Source organism: Molothrus aeneus, chromosome 6 (assembly GCF_037042795.1).
Source record: "Molothrus aeneus isolate 106 chromosome 6, BPBGC_Maene_1.0, whole genome shotgun sequence".
NCBI lineage: Eukaryota > Metazoa > Chordata > Aves > Passeriformes > Icteridae > Molothrus > Molothrus aeneus.
This window is the reverse complement of record NC_089651.1, coordinates 18,738,231-18,764,435: the sequence shown is the minus strand read 5'-3', so window position 1 is coordinate 18,764,435 and position 26,205 is coordinate 18,738,231. Positions and strand designations below refer to the sequence as shown.

The 26,205-nt window shown below is 40.6% G+C and overlaps 1 protein-coding gene across 1 annotated transcript in view; it reads right to left on the bottom strand.

The window, feature by feature from the left end:
* The window catches only part of LRP5 (LDL receptor related protein 5), a 93,399-nt gene that overhangs the window by 9,383 nt on the left and 57,811 nt on the right, over positions 1-26,205 (bottom strand). The window contains exons 7-16 of the mRNA XM_066551425.1: positions 16,679-16,895; positions 14,942-15,231; positions 12,729-12,955; positions 12,216-12,400; positions 11,445-11,768; positions 10,438-10,640; positions 9,931-10,142; positions 7,845-8,035; positions 4,737-4,946; positions 2,481-2,606 (exon numbers count right to left, since the gene is read on the bottom strand). Coding sequence (XP_066407522.1) covers positions 2,481-2,606; positions 4,737-4,946; positions 7,845-8,035; positions 9,931-10,142; positions 10,438-10,640; positions 11,445-11,768; positions 12,216-12,400; positions 12,729-12,955; positions 14,942-15,231; positions 16,679-16,895 — 2,185 coding nt within the window. The remainder of the gene's footprint in view (positions 1-2,480; positions 2,607-4,736; positions 4,947-7,844; positions 8,036-9,930; positions 10,143-10,437; positions 10,641-11,444; positions 11,769-12,215; positions 12,401-12,728; positions 12,956-14,941; positions 15,232-16,678; positions 16,896-26,205) is intronic.

Here is a 26,205-nt window from a genome sequence, read left to right as displayed (position 1 = left end):
CAATTCTTCATTAAAAAACCTGACACATCGAGTTAATTGGCAATGAATACATCTAAAATATACAACATGTGACTTCTACAGTACCTGTTTCATTATTTTTCCAGGGTTTTTTCAAAAAAATTTCTGAGTCAGTTATGAATTGAAAAATATGAATATGAAACATTAGGCTAAGCTCTGTTGCTTGAAAGTCTCCAGGCTGCAGGTCAGTGAAGGTTCAGAGAGCAGTGTAAGAAGCACTGCAGACCTGCCCTGATCTTATATTCTCTCACTACAGACACAGACCACTTTAACTTGTGCTGGGACTTCCTTCAAGTTTGACTTTTCATGGACCCCAAGACTCTGATATGACTCCTTTTCACATCCATACTGTTGTTCAAGTTGCAGTGAGGCACTGATAGCATTAGACAGCAGCTACAACCCCATATAGAGATGCAACAATTATGCTCTTATAAGGCATCCACAGCTGCTTTCTTCAGAATGTCAGGAGACAAACACAATCCAGGTCAAAGATCTATTGCAAAAAATGCTCCAAATTCTTACATAGAACAAGTTAGCACAGAATTTTCCATTATTGTTATCAATGAAAATCCACTCAGTTGTTGTCAGTAGCAATTAGTTACAGTCAAAAAGTGGGGCCATCTCAAAACAGCCCTGCAGCAATCACATACATTTCCACAAATTTGAAAAGTTGCTGGATCAAACCCCTGTGACATAATGACATCATTTAGCAGAGGCAGCCACCCCTCCCCACAGCTGCTGTTGCCCAGTAATGCTCTGAGTAGATATTCACCACTTGGATTAAGAGAGAACCACATCATACCCTATCTATAACAACAATATGACCAAGCTAGAGGTGTGCTCTGGCACTGATGGTAACACTCCTCTGGTAGCCCAGTGGGCTTTTCTTAAGATTCAGGCTCAGGAACTTCACAATGAGCCCAGCATAAGGAAAGTTTCTTAGCTGTATGAGTATTTTTTTCTCCTGAGGGTGGTGCTAAAAATTCTAGAATTACATGCAAACAGTTTTTAAAGTGCTGCTGTCCTTTCTTCATTAGGGAGAAAAAATTCAAGAATGAGACAAAAGCGTAATCAAGAGCTTGAAAAACAAAATGCAAACAAAAAACCAAAATGTGCTTGGGTTTTGAAAAAATTATTATTTTTTTTAAAGTTCCTCATTTATGATTATTTGGAGGAGGAATATGAGAATTACAAATGTAGCCAGTGACCTGACAGCTGTAGATAAGATAAAGATGCCAGACACAGACATTAAGGTGAATTATATTTTGATGCAAGTGTGCTGTTTATATAAGTCAACAGACAGATCACTACTTCTGCATTTAAAGGCACATTTAATGTTGCACTGTGGTTGCACTTGGCAAGAGCAAGCTTGCATTAAAAAACTTGACAAAAGCATTCGTAAGGATGTCCAGAACATGGACAAATGCTCTCCAGCCAACTAAGCTATTTTGAAACACTGGGTAGTGGCTGTTACTAGGCCAGACAAGATGGGTTAAAAACTGTTGCAGGCTTAGTGAAAGATTAAAATAAAAAAAAAAGACACTGAAATGGAGGCCCCTGAATTTTTAGATTTATAGTTGAAGCCCCAAAGGAGTGGAATGTGAGACTCACTCACTGCCCATGTTGTGCAACAACACTACAGCAAGAAGTATAATTAGATTGATCCACCCTGCCCTCCCCATGTAACCACCACTACTCTAAAGCCACATAACTTGTTGTGGTCATGGGAAAGAAAACAGTTTATCATGGAAATGACTGTCCCATGGGAGTTCAGAGTTCAGCCAGAAAATGAAATCCACAGCAAAATAAATACATGAGAAGTCAAAAGGACCAACAGAACCAAACAAGTTAAGATATAATGCCTCCCAAAAAGAAACAATGTTTTCTTTTGAATCTCTTCTGCAAGTGTAATGCTTTAAAAAAGCATCCTAGTTTAAAAAAAAAAAAACTAAGATGGCAAAAAGGAAGACTAAAGGAAAAGTCTACCATGTGGAAAGAGGAGAAATACCTTAATTAAAAAGAATCTCAATAGAGCCTACATTTGATAAGTAGCCAGTACAGTGTTTCACATTACAAGGCCAAATTATTTTCAAAGACTGGAGTCTCGTACTCTGGGAATCATAGGCATGATTTCTGCTGCTAGGTCATCACAGGTTGATGCACTGTAACATCATCTTATAAACACTTGTTAAAAGCACAAACCTGTCACATCATACAATTATAAAAATCTCAGTAGAAGATGCAAGTCTTTTAAGGTCAAATAAAAATATTCTGCTCAGAATGAGAAGTCACATGTGCCCAAAACCTCAAGCAGAAAACATCTGGTAGAACTACCAAAGACTAATTTAACACATGATGCAGCACAAGATATACAGAAAAACTGTAAATCCACATTGGAATGCAACATCAGCCACCACATTTTTGATACAAATTGATTAGCAGTGCTGTTAAACATAACTCACCTCCACATGTTAAGAGATTCTGCAGAAGCACAAGGTGCTCAGGGCATGAACATCTTGGAGTTCCATCCCCTTTGGCAATGCAGATGTGTGAACACCCACCATTGTCACGGGAGCATGGATGCACAGCTGGCGAAATACACAAAATAATATTATATAGCATAAAAGAAATTATAACTATTCCTCAATAGGGCAAAATCAAAAACTACTCACAAACCACTTCTGTCTGAGTAACCAAGATTTCACTACAAATTATTAGGAAGATACATGCAGGATTTTTCAGTTCAATGCTTGAAAGCTGATTTATTACTTCATAAGGACAAAATTTCTCCCAGTCATAGTAACAGAGCAACCTGATCAAGTTGAAGATGTCCCAGCCCCTTGCAGGGAGTCAGAACTGGATGACCTTCAAAAGGTCTCTTCCAATCCAAACCATTCTATGATTCTATCATATGGAGACTTTTCAAGAACTTCTAAAAAGAATTTGGGAGCTGAGGTGAAGAGAACTGAAAAGGCAGATTTGGGAAGGCTGCATTTACATCTTACCTAGATCCCCCCCTGCATTTCTAGGGTAGGCATCAAGAAACTATGTATGTCTTTGTTTAAAGACCGGAGGGTACGTGTTTGTGTTCCTCATCAATTACCCTGAGAGGTCCTAAAAGAACAATTTTCTAATGAACATTAGGTGGATAAGAAACAGGCACCGAGATGGGAGATCACTATGTGATGACCCCAGCCCAAAGGAGTCAGAAGAGAGACAGTCTCTTGCCTGCTTATTCAGGCTGATAGCTGAGCATCTGCTGCAGCAATCTGTGAGGCTACAGCTTCTGTTATTTGTGATGCTGCTGAACAGTGCATTCTTTCCTACTGCTCAGCACCAAGAATTTAGATGGGGAAGAAATTGTATAGATATCATAATTTCTCTACCAAAGTTGTTTTTCAACTGTCCAGGCTTCTCAGCTTTCTACCTGCTTTCTACCTTTAAGAAATGAATTTGTTTATACAGTGTTTCAGGCATGAGTTGCTCACAGAGGTGCATGCATTATATACCTGCATGTGCCTATGTATGTTTACTCCCCTGTTGTAACAGAAATCACCTATGTAGAAAATTTTTCAGCTGCAAAAGAGGATTCCTTTTCCCTACTTTAAATAAACACATGGGGGAAAAGCAAACCTCTTTTTTAACACTGTTGAGAATTAAAGAAAAAAAAATCTTTTTGCTTCAGTCAGTATTACCTTTGAAATATAGGAATGTATGTGAAATGTGTGAAGTGGTGCAGAAGAAGAGCTGGGTATTGTGAAAGAAAGAAAGAACCTCTAGGTCATGATTACCCCATAGCTTATACTACAGTTTAAATGCTTATGTTACCTGATTTGTAACAACTTACCCACATACACAAGTTCAAAAATACTTCTAGCCATCCCAGACACTAATGTATGTGACACATAGAGTGTTTGTTGTGAGTTTAATAATTTCTCCTGAGAATTAAAGCATTATACAGCAATGTATCCTCCCTATATAAGACCACTCATCACAGGCAACAGAGACCTCTGTCTCCCACATTTTGTGATTTTGTATTCTCTTTTACAATCCTGTTAAGCAGGAGGAGCTGTAGGTTGTAATTTTGAGGAGTGACTGCTTGAAAAGGTTTCTGCACTCTTCACCAAACCATCGTAATTTGGACCACTACTCCAGAAAAAGAACATCCTGCATGCATGACCCCTTTCAGATGTGAGCACCTAAAATGCTCCACCTCTGTTGGGAGACAAATTCCACATCCACAGTACAACTCACTGTAGGAGCTTCCTCCCCATTTTGCCTCCCTCACCACAAGATTTTACATCATCCACTGTGCTGAGCAAAATCAGACATACTTTTACATAGGAGTCTGAAGCACCTAGAGACAAGGCAAGTACAACCCTTTTGGTTCTTGTCAGAGTTTTTTCCAATACCTATAATTTGAGTGTACTTAGAAAATTAACAACCAGAATTTTAAATAGCTTTTAGACTGAATTCAGTGTCATGTGAGCTTGCACAGGCAGGTAACTCAGTGCCATGATACCACATTTTCTAGCTGGACAGCAATAGTCCCCTCCACAAGAAGGAGAAATTTGTTTCTCCTCCTCTCCTGCAACCCTGACTGGTCAAGTTGAAAGCATCCACGGCTTATTTGAAGCCCATGGGCAACATTATTACAACATCCAGCCAGATGAGGACTTTGAGATACAATGACCAAGACATCAGATACTGAAACTCACAGAATTCTTCCATATCCAGCTCTTCCACAGCATGAATGCCTGTCAGGTGAGCAATCCTGCCTTGAATTCTAGTCCTTTTGTAGCCATTCACTTTCTCCACTCTCTCAATCATCTGCTGCTGACGATCAATCCAATACAGGTGATTCCCCAGCACAGTGAGTCCCATGGGCTGAAGAATGTTGGAGTCCTCCAGGGTCACGCGGTTGGCACCTGAGACCAACAAAAACAAACAATAGTTTTACACCAGTCAACTTCTAAGTTATTCCTTAAAAAAACATCACAAAGCAATGTCCCAGCTAAAACCAAACCAAACCTCGGAGACAGTGAGCTACAAAAGGTCATTGACTTCATCTGCTTCTGCTTGTTCAGTGTCATCTCAGATAGAAGCTACCTGTTCCACATCTGGAGGGCAAGCACAAACCCAGCTCATCTCTGCACAGCCTGGCTGGTCAGCCAGCCATGCTCAGCCCCACACTGACATCTCTGTAGTGTGCAGCTCTGAGCACTCCCAAAAGCTGATACAGACTCAGCCCTTGGGCCAAAGGTTTTACAGTGCACTCACACATGGAGCTGTACACTTTTTCTGGAATATATAAGCGAGAGCGAAATACAACCACTTCAGTTTCACTGCTGTTACTCAAATAGAACATTTTCATCATGCAAAGCAAGAGGCAAGTACCAAACCTTGTCCCAAAACTTGTCCCAGCCTAACCACAGATATATGATCAAAAAAGAAAAACTCTTTAAAAAAACCAACTTTTTAATTTAGTAACCCACCAGAAAACCCAAACTTTAAATGACTCAATATGCTCCTAAACAGGAACACTGTCAAATGCTCAGGCTCTATGCTTTATAAAAATGTGTGAAAATCTGCTTTAAGCCAGTGAGTAAAAAAGAGGTCAAGTAAAAATGCATTTATTATCAGTTTTCACTTTAATTACTTGCGTCTTCTTACGCAGTCTTCTACTGCATACTGCTCTACACTTGGAGTCATTTAGTTATTGCTTTTATTATTCTTTTCTAGGGTGAAGAGATCCCAAATTATTCTATTAATTCACTGAAAGTATTCTGACCTTGTGTATGCCTGTGTAACTGGATATACTTGATTTAAAAAATTAAAATTTAAAACAAAATCATAACTTGGTGCTGCTTCTGCTCTCATAATTAATTTTGGAACTATGACCTTATGTCTGCTTGTATATAAAAAATGTAAGTTTTTAGTATCTACAAAAAAGAGATTATAGAATCCACATAATAAAAGTGCAATGAGAACTGAATTCAACTGATTTGCTGCATAAATTATGCAGAGCTCAGCCAAGCATGAGCAGGTTCTATTAGTTTTGCTGCTATAACAGCTCCAGAGGAGAGCATGAAGATGACCAGAGGGCTGAAGCACCTCTCCTATGTGAACAGGCTGAGAGAGCTGAGGTTGTTCAGCCTGGAGAAGAGAAAGTTCTGGCGAGATCTCAAAGGAACCTTTCATGACACTGAAAGGGAGCTTCTAAAAAAGAGGGAGACCGACTTTTTGTATGGGCAGATAGTGATAGGACAAGGGGGAATAATCTAACTTTTGGTTTAACTCCAACTGAAAAATTCAAGAACCTTGTAAAGAAAACTGTTAGATGCGTTTATAGTTCTTTCATCTCTCTCTGAAAGTTAAGCACTGGACATCTGAGGCTATTCCCTGATTTAGCAGGATGCTGTTTTAATCAGGGTACAGCGCAAACTTCAGGAATCTCCATAACCATGTCACCTCTACAAGTCTATAATGGAATAAAGGTATCTAGACCAGTTTAACTGGCATGAATGATGCTATACACAATTTTGGTCCTATTTATTCAGCAGCCTTAGTTTATGCTAAAAACCTTTTCCTAACACATGCCCATTTTGCTCAGAAAACTATTTTCTCAAAAATATTTTTTCAAAAGTATTTTGCTCATTCTCTTCTCAAATGTGGTTTGTTTCATAGGTCAAAGTCTTCTCTTCCTCTTATCTTCTTTTCTCCTACAAATTTTTGTAGGTTCTCTGATGCCTATCCTGGACTGAGCATTTTGTGGCTGCTCAGGCAGTTTGACAATACTCCCCCCTGTTCAGCCTGGTAACTGATGAAAGACATGGGCTGCTCTACCTTCCCATCTGCAGCTTCATTGTTTTCCTCTCCACTTTGGAAGAGTCTGACCTTGAGTCAGTTTTAGGTGCTCAAAAGCAAACAATCCTTGTAAAAAGGTGAACAACCTTCTGCTGTTTTAGTTCATTGCTTCACTGCAACACAAGGGAAGGATGTGACCACACGGCAAGAAGAGTCACCAAAATTGGAGACTCAATTCTCCATGGCATGTACCAATCACTACAACAGCCCAGCTGCTATTCCTTCACACTTGTTCCCTTCTCTCTGCAATTCCTTTATGGGCTTCACTTCTTGATACATGGATGATGATGAGAGAACAAGTCATGAGTCAGAAAGTCGGGCCACTACATCCTCTGTTCTATACTGCTCACCAGAGCAAATTTCTCCACTTCTTCAGCACTATCAAGGGCTTCTAAAAATGTCAATGATGAACTGTGCTCTCTAAGATCCATGAGGTGTTATTACTTTGTATATGGAGTAATGCTTTATATTACTAATATGGGGAAACTGTGATGAATTGGCATCTCTCCACTGTGTTGCAACATTGTTGTTTCAGATGAGCTGTCTTATCACCCAGATTAGAAAAAAAAAAACATTGCCCTTTCCTCTGTTTTTTCAAGCTACCTTGATTTATTAAGCTGTAAGCTCCAGAGAAAGAAAAATTGAAAAGTATGCCAACCTTTCAAACCACTAAGAAAAAAAAAAGGGGCACAGAGGAGGTTATTTAGGGGTTCCATGACTAACAATGCTTTCAGAACACATCAAAAGTCAAATGGCCATCTTGGAGGGTGTCAGTCATTACAATCACGTCTATTCTAATTACATCAAAGATGGGAGCCCACCAGCAATTGTTGTCTGTGACTGCCTACACAGAACTGGCAGCGGTGGAGATGTAAGTCACCAGGCTCAGCATCAAAGAGGGAATGATGTCCTGTACATGCTACCACTGTGCTGCAAATGTTTCACTTCAGAGCACATACCTGACAGGTCACAGCTCTCAATGCGCTTCAGATCTGCATCCACCCAGAAAAGCTTTCCAAGTTTGTTGTCAACCACCAGGGCAACAGGTCGGATCAAGCCAGTTGTGAAAAGCACTTCTCTCTCTGTGCCATCCAGGGCTGCACGCTCAATCTTGGGGGCTCTTTCCTGCATGTTGGTGAAGTACATGTACCTGAGAACAGAGACAGCACCACTCAGTGTGAGCTCCAGGGACAGGCAATTCCCCTCTGCACACAGGGTTTTGTAACCCACCTTGTAAGTGGGAATGGTTTCACAGGCATGGCTGTGGTGGCTGCTCCCAGGTGCAAAGATCCAGAACCAAACATTTGATAACTGACACACTCAGCCTGAAATTAGTAGGATTTAACTCCATGCCATAAAGTGCCTCAGCACTGCTGCACCAGCAGCACTGCTCCTGCATGGAGTTCAGGGTTGTAAGAGACCCACACAGACCTTCTGCAACTCTCCCTGGGTAAAGCTGTCCCCACTTACAAATCAAAGTCCAGAAGTTCTTTCTGACAAAAAATCCCATTAACCCCCACCTCCTCTCCTTCTAGGTTACCCTTCCTTCTAGGTTGCCTTTCCTTCTCAGCAAGTAAAATTTCCTACCAAACTTGAGAAAAGATTACAGATGTTCCTGACATCTTAGTTCCATGAATTCTTTATATCTGTCTAAGCCAGTTCAGTTGCAAACAAAAGCAGTCTCTGTCGTCCTCATGGATAGAGAAAAAAGGGTTTGTGCACCCCCACGATGAACTGAGACCTCTTTAAAGGAAGAGTCCATTATTTTTTCAGTGGTGAGTAACATGGGCAAACTCTCCAACAGCATGGGCTGAATTGCTGCACAGCCTTTCCTTATGGAACAAGGAGGGGAGGCAGCAATCAGAACATGCACCCAAGGGAGAGGTGGAGGAAGGAATTTCTGTAATCATGGCAGAAGCCGTTGCAGATCACTCAGTCAGCTCTCCCAGACAGTCACAGTGTTTAACACACTGTCTTCCTCATTTTTCCTCCTTTAATTCAGAAACGGATTTAGTGTTAAATCACTTGAAAACCTGACCAGAAAAGTTGAGAGTTTTAGAGATCAACAAACCCAAACTCCCATTTTAATGGGGAAAGCAGATAAGCTTTTATAAATACAAACTATATCCAAGTGACTTAGTCCCAATAAGATTAGAATCTTTCCTCTAATCCCCCTCTCCCCACAACAACTTTTGAACAGTGCAGAGTACACTGGTATAAAACACCAGTCCTATAAACACCCCAGACAGTCTCTGGATACTACTGTATCCACACATTTTTGAAATATTGTCATTCAACATCTGTCAAGCACGGATGTTGAATGACAATATTTAAATGGTAATTTAATGGTAAACCATTTAGCAGTAAACTGGGATTTAAGCATCTCACTTATTCAAGAGAACAGTGAAGCACCATCTACCTTTGACACCTAAGAAGGAAGCTACTAACTACCAGAAGCAGAGAGAGTGTCTCTTGAATCTAACCAAAGCTGCTTTGCAGTAAAACAACCTATTTTCCTCCTGTGGGAAATCACTCTAGTGCATCCCACCTGCTTCAATTCATTTCAGAGGTTTTTAAGATACACATTACATCAGAACTAAGTTAAGAATGTATAGAACATATGGGGTTCAAGCTTTATGTGTTTAAGCTTTATACTGCTACATTAGCAGGAATAGTTGTATAAAATTCGAGGCTCCTTTCTTTACCCCTGGAAGCATTTGTTTTATGATGACTAAACATTTATGACCCAGATTCTGAGGTGATACAGACTCTCTTGTTTTTGCTATCAGGTGGCAGGGCTGTGCATCCACAGAGAGAACAGTACAAGGTGGTTTTACTTTGCTGTCACCCCCTGGGTTAGTGCCTCACCCATGGCTGTGAGAACAGAGGCAAAGGAGAGAACAGGAGGAGAAAGCCGGATATCTTTAGAGCCCAGAACCGGATAAGCAGTCACCTACACCCCGAGCAAAATTCAAAACTTTCTTTGCAGAAACAGACAGATGCAGCACAAGATTCCCAGGCACAGAGGGGCAGGAGGGAGCTCACCCCCGCTCCGCGTTCACCACGATGGCCCTGGGCCTGTCGTGCTCGCCCCGCAGCACCATCCCAATGGATTCGCCGCTCAGCCGGTGCACGTTGACGGAATTCGTGGCCTCGCAGGTCCAGTACAAGGTGTGGCTGTAGATATCAATGCTGAGGTCGTGGGGCTGCTTCTCCGGGTTCTGGCTTTGGTTTGGGGTACTCATTACAGTGAAAGGCTGCAAGACAACACATGGACAATGATTTCCAGCCATCACTCTGATGATTGACTGAAGAACACCGATTGCACAGAAAGCATGGTTTACCTGCCTGATGGTTTAGAAACCCCTAAAACCACAACCCTAAAAACCTCATATATAATTCTCATACATAAAGAGAATATCCATGAGTAAGTGCTGACAAGAGCAGTTGACAGTGATGATCCCTTGGTATGGCAGATAGAAGAGGAGGGTCAAGCATAAGGTAAAGCACACAAAAAGACTGAAACAAACTATATACAAGATGTACACTTGCCTGTGTACCATCATCTTTGGCTCTTTTTATAATATTCTGGCGTCCATCCACCCAGTAGATCAATTTATCTAAGGGATCGTAATCAATAGCCTTGACATTCCTCAGACCATGCATAGGTAGGATGATATCTGGGCTCTGCTGATCATCAGGTATCATCCTGCTGATGGCAGACTTCTGGCTAAATAGCAGGAAACTGGCAGGGGCTGAAACAAGCCAAAACAGAATGCATGAGAAAGCACAATTCCCAAAAATATATCTCCACAGAAGAAACAGAATATTTAGAATGAAGTCACAAAGAGACACTAATATTCACAATGAAAATTAAATAACCCATAACTGGAGATTTTTGCTGTAAAGTTGAAATGTTTCTTTCTATAGTTATAGAAGGAGATCAGGTTAAATCTGCAAGACCTGCCTTTCAAAACTTCACCCTTTCATTCAGTTAAAAATGCCTTATATGCTACTATGCACCCATTTTCTATTCATGTGCCATTTCTACTGGAAATTTAAGTTCCTATTGGACAACCAGTCAACTGGCAGGCTCATAATATCACATGCAGGGAGAAAACAAACTTATATGTATTTTAAGTGCACTGCAAGTTGGGCAGACTGCTTAGGAGTTAGACTGCTTTACTGAGTGTTATTTTAGCCGACTTTATCAAGCATGTAAGAGAAAAAGACATTTTGTCTTGATAATTTCTTTTCCACCACCTACACACTTAGGTAAGGAGTGGGAAAGCTTCACTCACACAGCTGAATCACCTAGAAAGCACTTCTGGTAAAACAAGAAAGACCAGACTTGACAGCACTGTCATTTCTAAGACTTGAAATACAAATCTCCATAACTAGCACATGTCACAAAAATGGATATAAAATTCCATACTCTGTCCTCCTATTCAAAGGTCGCTTTTAAAACCAGAACCTTTGAAACACACTTGGGACCCCTTTCCTTTAGCACCTGGGAGCCATAAGCACTGAAGAACACAATAGCAATCAAAAAGGCTTACAACTGCAGTTCCTGCTGTTGGGATCCAAGGTGTAATGAGCAGCACAGCCACACCTAAATCCATTTGGGATGGCAAGGCACAAGTGACCACAATGGCCATTATTCTGCACACAATCATTCAAGCCGTCCTGACGAGAAGAATGGAAGACCAATATATCCATCACAAAATCCAGATGGCCCTGAATAAGGGTCCTGTTCTTCCCACTGGTCTTGTCTGCTCTTTCTATGCTGTGAAGATTCCAGTCTGTCCAGTAGATGTAGTCACTGTACTGGGTTAATCCAAATGGATGAGGTAGATCATCTGCTATGATTTCTCGTTCTTGTCCTGCAAAAACAAGAATAACCCACTAAAGGACAATTCCCATGGCATAAAATGAAGAGTGTGACTGGCATGCAGAAAAAGATTTTTCTTCTTTTTAAAATAAAACCTGATTTTCCAAATCAGCATCATGGGATTCTTTATTAAGTAGTATCTGCTCAAGAGGTAACACTTTGAGAACTCAGAGGCCATCTCTGCTTTGGTACAACACAGACAGTGTCACACCAACAGAGAGAAATGACATCTCACTACCATTATAAATCATGATATGGTTATTAATTTATGAAGGTTTTTTAAATTTTCTCTAACACTTAACTCTCCATTTCCTTTTATAAGAAAATATACACAGAGATTTACTATTAGTTATATTGCTCAAATTTCCTATTATTCAATTACTTTACTATGACCAGTGCATATTTCTGTACTGTCTGGTGTAATTTAACATTAGATTACCCAGCATATTTGATGACTCAATCATGCTTGTGTCTAAGTCAGTCCAGTAGAGCCTTTGGTCCACATAATCAATAGTGAGGTCATTGGCACGCCCCACTTTGTCCACCAAAGTGATGCTGTTTGTCCCATCCATGTAGGCTCGGACGATCCTGGGCTTGCCTCCCCACTCAGTCCAGTACATGTATCTGCAATGAGAAGTGCAACAAAAACAGGACATCAGCCAGGTATAGCTGCATGCTTTGAGTTTCTAAATTTCTTTGCAGCACTTGAAAAAAAAAAACCAAAAAAACCCACATGGTTATGTGCAGCATCACAATACTCCTTTTTTTAACATGAAGGCAGAATAGCATTTTTGACAATTATTACTTTTTCATTGTAATGAAACCTTTCACCATAGGATGGTGGAAGGTTTACTGCCTTTTCAAAGACTCTGAAGAAACAGAGCTGCGCCAAATAACTTGTTACATACAAGAACACCCACACAAAGCTTTGAAAAACAACAGAGTCCCTTACCCTTTGGTGGGATCAAGAGCCAGAGACCTTGGGTTGTCCAGGTCCTTCCACACAAGCACCTGCCTGTACTGCCCATCCAGGCGGGCGACTTCGATGCGATTGGTTCCAGTATCTGCCCAGTAGAGGTTCTTGCCCATCCAGTCCACAGCCATTCCCTCAGGATAATCTAGCCCAAACTCAATCACATGTTCAACAGAGCTCCCATTCATGAAAGCTCGGCTTATGGTCTGAAAAACAATGGTGTAAAAATGTTACAGTGCTTATGGATACCCCAGTGAAATAAAAAGGAATAATGATCATGAAGTTTGGTGTACAAAAAGAAATTAGTACAAAAAACCCCAGACATTGTTACTTTTTAAACAACTAATTTCTGTTGTCAAAAAAGACATAGAAATTCTCAGGAGAAAAACACCTGAATTTTCAGAAAGCTAGTGGTTTCTGATGGCCAGACCAAGACATCTGAAAAGGACATGATTTCCAGAAAGAAGTATGTCGCTGCAGATTCTTCCTTGACACCTCTCCCTCTCTTCTATTTGCACACAAGAAGCTGCTTTTAAAAAATTATTTAATTCCCTGTAATGTTTTAAGTCTCAGAAACACATCTCAGTGGCATCTAAATTAAATTGTTTCTCATAATCAGTCACCTGGAGCACGTCTACATCAGAGCACATCTACTGATCCCATCTACATTTTAGTACTGCACACTCATCAGAATAAGTCATAGGGCAAGGACTGCACACATATAAATAAGTCACTGCTAACAGCACAGAAACAATCCCCAGGGAAATAGTAACTTCCAGGACCAAATACCCACACCCTTGCTTATCAACACTGAGCAATGAGTCTACATGCCTGCCAATATTTCAGCTATTGATTTCTTAATAATTTGGTACATGGATGTGTAAGGGTCAGAGACATTTTACACTTTTAAAGGTAAATGTCAAACTCTGAAATTCCGTAGGGTAGTCTTTGAAAATGTGTCCTCCTATAACCAGAGGCATACAGGGACCAGGGAAGTGGTGGGGACCGAGCTCACAGAGATCACTGTGAGCTCTGAAGTTACAATACCTACTCCTGAGCAGCTAGATACAGGGGACAAGGGGAATGACAACCCAGAGGTGCTGGAAGATACCTGGTATGTATATGCAAATAGAGTACGCTGGAAAATTTGGGAGGCAACAAACAAGTAAAATGTTTTCCAGTTCTGCACAGACTGAGATCTACTGTCTGATGCAGCTGAAGTGATGTGCTTTCCAGTGCAAGTGGTTAGGGGTCCATAACTCCTGCTCTCCACGTGCTTGTGTGAGATTTATTTAGTAACTGTGTCTACACTGCACTAATTTATTACACTGGCACTCTTCCTGAAGGAACGCTATCCACAGCACAGGCAGCACTGCTAACTCTGAAGCACAGCCCTCATTAGTCCTCACAGAACAGCTAAGGAAACTGCCCAAGCCCTGCAGGCTCCAAAAGTGAGCTTTGGGCACATTGGCAAGGAAACTCTGGTTGCTCTTGGAAAACCTATTAAGAGTCTAAATAGAATAATTAAGTTCCAGTGAAGTGAATCTGTTATTTTCTACCAAATACTTAGTTCACTTCAAAAGTAATACTGATGAAGAGCAGAACCCTGAGTTTAGCACGCACCTGGATGTGAACCAAACATCACAGGAAATGTGTTCTGGGGAACACATTGAGATAGAACTGGGGGCAGGTGGGCCCTTAGCACAGTGTGGAGGAGACTGGACAAGTTCCCTGGCTTTTTCTGTGCCAAGCTGAAGCCACAGACTAACAGCAAAGAATCCAAAGTTCACTTTCAAATCTTAATACTGAATACAATTGTCTTCCAAGTCGAAACTGGAAGAGGATAGAAAATGCAGGGGGCTGCTGAGCTCAATGTTTAAATTACTCTACTCTGACATAAAGTCAGCTTTTCTACAGCAGATATATATATGGATGCAACACATCCAGCATCCAAGATTCAGGCATTTGGTACAAGCAGACACCACTCTGGATTTTTATTTGAAGCAGGAAGATGCCTGTCACCCTACTGTGCATTCAGCAACGCAACTGTCTTCATCTCCAAGGGTCTCCCTTGGATGCAATTCAATGACAACACTGGCAACTGCAGGACAGATCATGTAACAGAGACCTTTGTTAGATCAAAGTAACTGCTCTGTGGCTTTATATTCAAGGAATTCACACGTCAGTAATACCTTCAAACTAACATCAGTCCAATAGATTCTGTTGTCAGAGACATCAAAATCCAGAGCAGATGCTTCCTTGACTCCAGTAAGAGGAATAGCAACATCATTATTATTGGTTTCAAGGGAAATCCTATGAATTGCTGCTCTGCTTGTGAAAACTAAGAAGGCTTCAGGAATGATGCAAGTCTTCATGTCACTCAACAGCTCAAGGCCGATGGGACAGGCACACCTGGCCTCCTGGGGTGTAAAGAAACACAGATGGCTGCAGCCTCCATTGTTCTCTGCGCATGAATTAGTTCCTTTGAAAAAATAAATAAACAAAACAACAAACCAGAACAGGTATTAGTGCATTGAATTAGTTCCTTAAAAAAAAAAAAAAACCAACCAAAAAAAACCCCAACAACTAAAACAAAACACATTTTAGTGCATTGTGAAGGTAAAAGGGAAAGGGGAGCACAGGAGGTTGAGGAAAAACATGGTATAATTTTCCAAAATAGGTTAACACTATGAGTTGTCAGCAGGGAATTCTTAAAAAAAAACAAACAAAAAAAAAAGGCACTCCAAGTGGATCCTTCCTGTCTACCCAGGATTACAAAGCTGGACCTATCCCTCCTATTGTACAAATACCAAACAGATCTTTCTTGCCTCCCAAAGTTTAAATTCGTTCACTGAAGACAGATAATGAATTAGCTACTTTTCACCAAGTACTCCATCTTTGTAGCTCTTTGAAACCACCAGCTTTTACAAATGTTCAGTGATACAAAAGGGCAGAAAAGAGCCAGATAACCGCAGTTCTTTCCCACCTATTTAATTAAAAGCTGAGAAGAGCCATTAGCAGAAGCAGTTCCAACAAGATCACCACCATCTCACATTTATTTTTTCATGTGATGGGGATGGAATGTGTAGGGGAAAGTAAGGACCAACACATACATGAGTGCCTCTCTCCATCTGCTGGAACCAAGGATTTAGGTATTTTAAGTATGTCACCACGCACACAAAAGAAATTCTCAAAGATCAGTCTCAGCCAGGGCTCTTTTCATTTTCCCTATTTTAGGGCATATGTTTTTCAGACTGATGCCATTTCTCCATTGTGACTCTTCTCAGTAATTTTAACAGCTGACTAATGAATCTGTTTATTGCTATGCCCAAATTCCAGTGTTCCTGGTAGCTGGAAAATCTGTGGTGCAGTGAAGCCAGGAGGACCTGTGACACTTGCTGCACAGTTTCAGAAGAGGACCTCAAACACTGGAAGGACATGGAGATCCAGCTGCTGATACTTTGCTAAGGGCAAGTTTTAGTTGTTAAGATTTAGGTACAACTGAGATGTTAAGAGTTAATACTTAAGTGCCACATGCTTTGGGGCAGTGTTATAATGGTGACTGGCTGTGCCTATACCACCCAACAGTGAAAAGCATTCTGCTAACATCATGGGACTTTACTCTGGAAGGAAAGACCAGCAGGAAATAGAGCATTTCTCTGAGAATGATTCCTGTAGCACAGAGCAATAAAATCCTCATAAAAATTGAAAGAGTGTAGTGAAAGCTCTGGAAGATTTATGTCACTAAAAACTGGAAGCAATTTCTTTTTCAACATTGTATTTCCCCAACTTTAGAAACAATAGGTGTCATTTTCCTTTCAAACCCATCAGATCACAGTTATTCTCATTACAAGTGATCAACAGCTGCTTAATGAAAGCAAGGCCATATTAAGACTCCTACAGACCCATGCTATGTTGCCCGTGCTTACCAAAGGCCTTGGTGACACTCGTTGCCTTAAGGCCCATTAAATCTGGCAGCTGATCAATAATGATGTCTCTGCTGGCCTTTATCTTGTGAACTCTTTCAATGCTTCTTCTCTGCCAGTCAGTCCAGTAGATGTAGTCTCCCAGCAGTGTGAACCCAAATATGTGTGGAAGCTTGTCTTCTAAGAGGGTTTTCCTCATTGTTCCGTCAACGTTTATGACCTGTGGGATGCCCATAAAAAAAAAAGGAAAAAATAATATTCTCTAATGTGGGTACAATTAAAACAGCAATATCAATTGTGTTTTGAACAGCTACTGCTATGCAAGTAGCTCTTGATATTCCCAGCATGTCCTTTCCATGATCTGTGATTGAGATTTTAAATAATCTCCTCTTTGCTGTTATTTGGAAATTGTTTATTAAGACTCATATTAAAGCTGTACCTTGTAGGTGATTATGCTCCCTTCTCCGTGCAGTGCTTCTATTTTCTTGTGATTTAAGGATCTAACTTTTAAATTTCTGTTTGAGCAATAATTATTTTTTGTTACAAATACGTGTAACTCTATTGTAGTGTAATATGAAATCATTAAATGCCTAAATTCTGGCAGTCAAAATCAACCATCACTTTTAGCACAATTTTACTAGAATTGTAAGGCTCTGTTCATATACAATAAACAGCAGAAGCATCTAAAATTAATTTTTTTAACATGACCAATGACAATTATCACATCTTTCTAAACTAGCATGTGGATTTCAGTACGTTCATGCATGCATTTCAGTAAGTTTATTTTAAATTCAAATACATTTAAGAACAAAATCTCCACTTTAAAACCTTACAATACTCTACACATTTGTGAAAACAGTATGCATTTTGATTTGATTGGCCATAAATGAAAGTAATTTCCCCAAGCTGAGCCTGTTTTGCCTATCACAAATAACTGCCTTTAACTGCTGAGTGATCTCTCCCTGTCCTTATCTTGATCCACAAGCCTTTCCTTGCATTTTCTCTCCCCTGTCCTGCTGGGGAGTGGAGTGCCAGAGCTGCTTTGGTGGGCACCTGGCATCCAGCCAAGGCCAACCCACGCGAGGGACATGCACTGGATTTTCCAGCTGCCACCAGCCAAACAGCAGAGGTGAACAGCCAGCCACTGATACAACTGTACCCACCTGTGCCCTGCACAAAAATCATCCCTTTAACAGCGGTGAATTTGAACAGAGGCTACAATGTACACCCCTGGACTCCTTCCAGACAAAAAGCCTCCTGCTGGAGACAGTTAAAAATAACACTGGCATTCCTGCAAATGAAGTTTCAAGGGAGCTTTGTATCTGCCCATCAACTTACTTGATGGAGTAGCAGAGACTGAAGATTAGTCTCTTTTTATTCTGTTAAGCTAAATAGAGTACATTAAAAAGAAAAAAAAAAAAAAACCAAAAAAAAACCCCAAAACTGTATCCGTGGTTAAAAGGCAAATGGTTCTGCAATTATGTCATTACATCATGTCCAGGCAAACCCCAAAAGCTCACTTATTTAGAACACTATCAGTCCCACAGGCAATACTGCAGGTTCAAAAGTTCGTCACAGATACTCAGGTGCTGGAGCCAAACTGATGCCACACTTAGGACAGCATTTCCCTTACAACAGTGCAGCAGCAGGATGAGGATGAAGCTTCCACATTTCCATCTACCTTTACAGAAATGGACAGTAGAAGTATAATTCAAACACTAGAGCTGCTGACTGAAATGTACAAGGGAAGACTGAGTCCAAGGATGCAGACACATGTATTGAAACCCATGCACATCTGTGGATGTTGCAGACAACACCAAGCTGCAGAACTTCAGGAATCTCATGAGGTTCAAGTGCAGGCCAAGTGCAAGATGCTGCACCTGGGTCAGGGCAAACCCTGGTTTGACACAGGCTGGGATATGATGGGATTGAAAGCAGCCCTGCTGAAGATGTGGGTGTAAAACATCTCCATAGGCCAGCCACGTGTGCTCCTGGCCTGGAAAGTCACTCATATCCTGGGCTGGATCCAAAGCAGGGTGGCCAGAAGTGGAGAGAGGTGATTGTCCTCCTCTACTCCACTCTGGGGACGCCCCACCTGGAGTGCTGTAGCCAGCTCTGGAGTCCCAGTACGAGAGAGACTGAGAGCCAGATCAGAGGAGGGCCACAAAAATCACCAGGAGGCTGCAAGACTTCTGCTGTGAAGAAAGGCTGAGGGAGTTCGTGTTGCTCAGCCTGGGGAACAGAAGAGAGACCTTACTGGTGAGAGACCTTACTGGTGAGACCTTACTGCAACACTCCCAAATTATACACTGTTCAACATATTTGGGAAAGGAGGTCCAAAATGTGGAATCAGACAGCAATAAAATGTTTAATAGCTTGTATTTTGGTTAAGAAAATGATGGACTAAATGTTTGCTGTCTCCCTCTCCCAAACATTCCTCCCCAATACTACAGACAGAACACCAACAAAGGCAAGCAGGCTTCCCTTGGATGCAGAAAGGGCAGCTCTGACTTGGAGGATTTTTCTGTTTTCTGCAGAGCAATTGAGCCCTCTAAGTGGTAGTTAGTTAATGGCAAAAAGCAGGAAATGCTCTCTCCCTGAGATGGTATCATAGCAGGAGCCAGGGCAAAGCTTGAAGAGGGAGGTGTCACATGCAGGTCAATACAGGTACATGTACACAGCCTTTACTTCAAATTTTGCTGCCATCCACCTTCCCAGAGATCCAGCTCCACTCTAGCATATCAAATGAAATCACGAGAATTCAAAGTAAAAATCTACAAACAGGCCTCATCATATGGCAAAAAGCACAACTCCTGTTATTAAATCAGCAATTCCCATTTCTTCAAAGGGACTAGAATAATCCTGTAAGATCTTTACCCTCTCCTTTCCAAATTCAAATATCTTCTCAACTCAACAGACCACTAGAAGCCTGTGGAAATAGCACATCATGTAAATATTTACCATGTTGTTCTTCTGCTGGTGATATTGGGACTGCAAGAACCTTTACAATGTACATGTACAACATGGAGGAAAGACAAGAAAAGATAATAAAATACCATATTAACTGATCTTTTAATATCTGACAACTAAGATCTGCTGACTGCAGACAAAAGGGAAGATTTTAAGGTGCAATCCTTATAATTTAGCACAAATTGACTAGAATAGGCTTTACTCTACTCAGGGTTTTCTTTCCCTCTCTGTAAGTGATAAATGGATCTCAAAGGATAAATGAAACACTAAATGTGTTGTGCTTTACACATGAAACACTGAAAGCTCCCCTTGAACAGCGTCACACACTGAAAGCCCCTGATTAGTCTCAAGACTTCAATGACAAATGTCCTAATGAGGCCTTGCCAAGCTCAGCTAAAATCTGTTGTGGGCAAAGTGAAATCAACATCAAACGCCTTAATGAACTGAATTACACAAAAAACACAAGAAGGTGGTAAGGTGTGATTTTTTTTTTAGATGCTGCTGCAATGTATGCAAAATGATTTTACAAATATTTCTAAATATAACACTCAAAAGCTCTTGGCTCTTTGAAGAAGATTAAAGTAAAACAATGCAATTAAATTCTACACATCAGCATGATTCATGTAGTCAAGCTGTATTTCAGGTGCCTCTATGAAAAAAACAGCTATTCAGCATAGACACAGGACATCTTTTGACAGAAAAACAAAGAGACCTCTAAGACCATACCCCTCTATTTCAGTCACTAAGATAAAACAAAACTTATTTGATTGCTAAAGACAAAGATGCAGTCAAATGGAAATCAATTCTTGGGCTGAGCTAAATCACTGTGTGAGCAGACACAGCAGCTTGGCAACAGTAAAGTGGCATGACTGGCATATTCAGGAAACTCATGTGGTGGGCTTGTAGCTCTGTGAGTCTTGCAGATCTTGTGGAAAGCTGCACTTTTGCTGTGAGGGTGCCTGAGAACTGGAACAGGTTACTCAAGGAGACTGTGGAATCTCCACCACTGGAGCAAATCCCAAGTGATCTGGTCATGGCCCCAAGCAGCCACCTCCAGGTGACCCTGCCTGAGCAGGGCTTGGGCCAGCTGAGCTCCAGGTCCCTTCCAACCTCAACCCTTCTCTGAATGGCTTCTAAGGACTTTCACCAGCAGACTCTGGAGTGGCACCTCCAGTGAATATACCCAGCTTTCCCTAGCTCAAGAAAGAACTTGTGAGACAGATCAGGCAGGTAGCATAGAAAGGAAAACAGGAAATTCAGCAGGGAAAGAAAAAGACAAAGAAAAATGGAAGGACACAGAAAACTCCTATGGGTAAAGAAACCTGCCCCAAAAAGAGAAGAGTGAAGCAGCTGTGAGCAGTCTATACCACAGTCTATATTCAGCTGAGTGTAAGCCATTCATTAATATTTCCAACAGCTGAAACACAGCCACCTTTCATCAATGCTTTGGGATAAAAAAGTGACTTGTTAATAACCCACAAACCAACCCAACCACCTACAAAGATGACAAATGCAGCAGAATATAAATCTACAGAATAAAAAGTGGTACTTTATAGTGACCTCCCCTTTTCTCTGGGAATAATATAAACAAAACATATTGTTATCCTTGTGCTCATATTACCACTATGTGAAGCAGTTATTTATTTGCAGTGGTGATCTGTTCATATTTTTCCATAAGAAATCACCATCACACCTAGTGTTCCCTTAGGACTTCACAACATTTTTTAGCTCCACAGAGAGTGTTGCATTTTCAGACAGACTTTCCAAAATACGAGCACATGAAATAGGCTCTAGCAGACCCTGATAGATGGATGATCTTCTTGTTGGAAAGGCTGTGTTAATAAGACTGTGATTTTGAACCTGCTTATATTTTATAAGCCTCTTCTAAGAGTAGCTAATGTTCTCCATGAATTACATCAGCCTGACATTTCCAGAACTTTTTTCTGCTTACAGGATAGCAGAGGATTAAGGGTGCAGCTGGTCAATTCTGTAACTTACCTCTCATAGGCAGGAACACAATTGCATACTTAAAAACTACTTAAAAGGGGAAAAAGTTAAACACAAAAATAATTTATGGCAACTGGTGGCTAGCCCCTAAAGCACGCAAAAACTACTGAATTAGTATTCCAGTTTTATTTTTAGGTAGAAGCTGCTTATTTAACACACCTGAGGGAAATTTTACCTTCAGTAAATAGTTTTTCATTCTCAAATTCTGACCACTGTGAGCTTAAAGGGGCATGCAACAACTGAAATTTAACTAACACCCATTATGAAAACAATATGCCTTTCCACCTTCTAGATAACCAGTCTGGGAAAGGTGGAGAAGAATTTAAACTTTTCACAGGAGTATTTTTAAAACTCATGTATCTTAATTTTTCTCTCCTGATTTCCCATTTCTTCAAGGGACTGGAATAATCCAGTATCATTATCTTTCCATATTCAAACATTTTCTCAACTCAATAGACCACTAGAAGTCTGTGGAAATAGCACATCATGTAAATATCTACCATGTTGTTTTTCTGATGGTGATATTGGGACTGCAAGGACATCTATAATGTACATGTACAACATGGAGGAAAGGCATGAAAAGAAACACAATGAGCTTGATATGAAAAAAGAGTTGTGGTAAACTTTTGAGTCCAAAAAACCAATCAGCAATTTCAGCAGCCAACTTGAATTTCTTAAAAAGTCAAAAGGATGCCAAAAATAGCAGAAACAATAGATCTTGACATAGAAAGTGGCACCAATACTGGTCAATCTTTCCAAAGAAAAACCTGTCTCCTGTCCAATGATACCATGCTTAACATTAACTTGCAATGAAATACAAAGATAAATGTAGTATGTACTACTGCTATTTTAATTCTTTTTGTTTCCTTACCCCAAAATAGGTGGATTTTAGTGGTTTTTTCAAAAATAATCTTTTATGTCACAGCCAATGAGAGGTTCCTGCACAATTGATTGAGAAACACTGGTCGAGTCATGCCCCCCTCCAGAGGCCTTACAATGCAGGGTCTCTTGCAGTCAGCCTCTGTCCACAGCAAACTGAGATTCAGCTGCTGGTGTTTTGTCCAGCAAAGTGGGACCTCTTGCTCAGAACTCAACTTCTTAGCACTGCCCTGGAGAATCATAACATATTCTTTTTCTCAGCCTCACCACAGTGCAATTATCTGAAGTCACTTGTAGCTCTTCACACCGTGCTAGGCACCTACAGTGCTTCAAAGAGCACAGCAATGATCCCTTATGCCCTAAGTGACCACAAGGAAGGCAAAGGTTAAACAATAGACCCTAGATTAGCTGGTATGTCCATTTATGGCACTACACCTGGAAGAATGGATGCTTTTATCCTCATTTAACAACCTATCAGCAGAAAACCAGGATTCAGTTTTAAAGAGGTGGGGATGGGAAATCTGCATTTAAAAAAGAATTAATTAATGTCAGTACTTCCCTCCCTGAAGGGCAGCACAACTGAAAACCTGCTACTACAGGAGACTGAACTTACAAGAGAGGGACCATGAAACACCAGTAACTGAAAACAGTAACATTTTCACTGTTTTGGATTGTTTTTTCAAGGATGTTTATTTCTAAAGGAGTTCTTTCTGTAGCAGACAAGCAGCTGCTCCCGTGGCAGCTCAGGCTGGAGCAAGAATGATGCAGTATAAAATATATTTTATAAATAAAGCATTTCATGTGAGCCACAAACACACTCCTCCAACAGTGTATTTTAATAAAGGGCAAAGGCAGAAATGCTGGTGACTCAATTCGTATCTCCCAAGCACCCAAACTATATGGATCAATTGTTGCCCTGCCACGTCAAGAGAAAGCCCCCGAGCTTAAAAATAATTGAAATACGAGAGAGCTATTCAGGTAAATAGCATATGCACCCCCAGCTTCTCTTCTTCTGTAGATACCTGGTTTGGTTCACTGTTGGAGTTAGAAACTAGGACCAGATGGACTTTGGCGTCAACACACGTGCCCTTTTAAAGTTCTAACTCAGTAATTTAATAGGAAGTCCTGAAAGGAGCTAGACGCAAAGCTTACTTAGAAAGAAAGGCTAGAAATGATCATCTGAGGAAAGTATTTCCTATCTTCTGATACTAATCAGGAAGAGAAGAATCTCCAGATTGGAATCCTCAAGGCCCCTGAGGTCAAATATGATTTTAGCAGTACTCAGGCTCTTAAAGGAAAGAGAGGGATCACAGGAGATCACCAGCTACACCCACTGCTCCTTGCCAGGGTCTTACAAACATCTCCTCAAACAATACAACTCTCAAGTGTTAAGAGGAGAGAAAGCTTGAAATTATTCATGCCAACCCAAAACTCACATTAACAGCAGACAGAGTTTGCTTCTAGACTGGACATGACATTTCTGGTTCATAATACTTTCAAGAGATAGAGAAATAAGAGGTGAAAAGGCCAAGCCAATGCTGTCCAATACTCCAGTCTTTGAAGGAACTCCACCAAATATGAAATCCATATGCAGCTCTGAGCACAACAGCATCCAGCCTGCATGGAACTTCCATCTGTTAAAGCAACTCAAAACCATAGAATGTTGAGGGTTGGAACAAAAAGACATCACCCTACTATGCACTTGTTCATGTCATTATCTTTATCTATGGCATAACACTGCTGATTTTTTTTTAAAGCTGTATAAAATCACGTATTCAAAATTAAACAAAACTATTTGCAGTCGTGTTATCAGTCTACTTGCCAATACTTGTACAGAAAGTTTTCAATTAATCAGAAACACATACTCAAGCTTTATTTAAAACTGCTGGACCTTCTGACAACAAAAAAGCTTTAAGGAATCACTGGTAAGCTGCCTATAAGAACACACACAAAAAAAATAAAATTCTGCATGAAATTCCTGAAATTCTGAACAAAGGTTTAAACAAAACAAAACAAACAAACAAAAAAAACCAGTTCATCTCAGTAACACAGAAGGAAGGCAATGCAAACTTTTTTCTCATTTCTTAAGGAACTAGAGACAAGTCTATTCTCAGCTTAGAAGTCGTCAATGGCAGAAATGAAAGATGTTGCAAGGCTATTCACAGACGTCTCCTCAGGAGCCAGATACCCAATATTAGAAATCATATTCTACTGGAAAATTAGTTTAAAGCTGTTTCTGTGAAAACAGTTACATAATCAAAGAATATTTCCTGAAAATACTTTTGTGTAAAAAGAAAAAGGAATCTTGGGTTTTTTTCAGCCAAGAAAAACTGAAGCATGGTAATTCGAACAGTATTATTTCTTCTCAAGTTAGTACCTCTAGAAATGCATATGAAGACTTCCAGCTCTCTTTACTTGCTTCTCGAGGGTTATGTGAATACAAGAAACTGTTTCTCCTGGATCTCATTGCTACCAGTGCAACACTATTTGATATGCCTAGGAAAAAGCTCTTAAATTTGATTCTCCTCTTGCTTTGGATTAAAAGCTACAAAAGTCAGTGTCGTTCCACAGGTATCTAAAAAAAGTATTAAATCTTCTTTTCCCCAGGTGAATGCTTGGCTCCACTTGAGAAAACTGAAGCCAGCAGGAAAGTTTTAAAATGTTCGTTTGCCTCTCTTAACACAGCTGAGATTATAAATTTATTACACAATAGCCCAGCAACTTCATGATCATTTTCAGCCACTGGAAGAGACAGTTCAAGAACCTCTCCTACACATCAAACTTTGCAGCTTGCTCTCATTTCCTCCTCTGCCAGCACATGTCTTTCTGTGGCTTGTACAGCCAGACAGACTAAGAATTTGAACTAAAACCTGAAACTTGTCCTGTCCTCTCTCAGCTATAGTCCTGTGTGAATAAAGTCCAGGTGAAGCAAAGCAACCTAAGACTAAGCCACTCTGAAACACAAGAACAGCACATTCTTCTCCTGCATTCCAGTTTCAGACTTCCAAAACAATTGAAAGGTGTAAACTGCTTAAAATGACAGAAATATGATAAAGAACTACATCTATTGGTCATTCATTCATTTATTTTTGTGGGTGTAATGCACACTACATTTTATGAATGCAGGTAGCTTGATTACCCTTGGACACAGCATTCATGCAGAACCTGACCCACAGAACACTACTTGTTCATTTAGCCTTTTCTGTGGCAAGGTCAATGACAATCTCCACAGCCTGTACCAAATATCCTGCAGTGGAGGAGGAACAATGCCAAGGCACCTGCACATGCTGGGTGCCACCCAGCTGGAAAGCAGCTTGGCAGAGAAGGGTCTGGGGGTCCTAGTGGAGACCAAGCTGAACATGTGCCCTTGCTGCAAGAAGGTGATGTTAATCTGGGCAGCATCAGGAGGAGTGCTGCCAGCAGGGCAAGGGAGCTAATCCTCCACCACTCAGCACTGATGAGGGTTCCCCTGCAGTACTGTGTCCAGTTCCACGCTCCTGAGCACAAAAATATGGGGATGTGCTGGTGTGAGTACAGCAAAAGGCTACAAAGGTGATTAACATCTTTCTTATGAAAAAAAAAAAAAAAAAGCTGAAGGAGATGTGTCTGTTTAGCCTGGGGAAGGCTCAGGGGGAAATCTCATGAATGCATGTAAATACTTGCAGGGAAGGAGT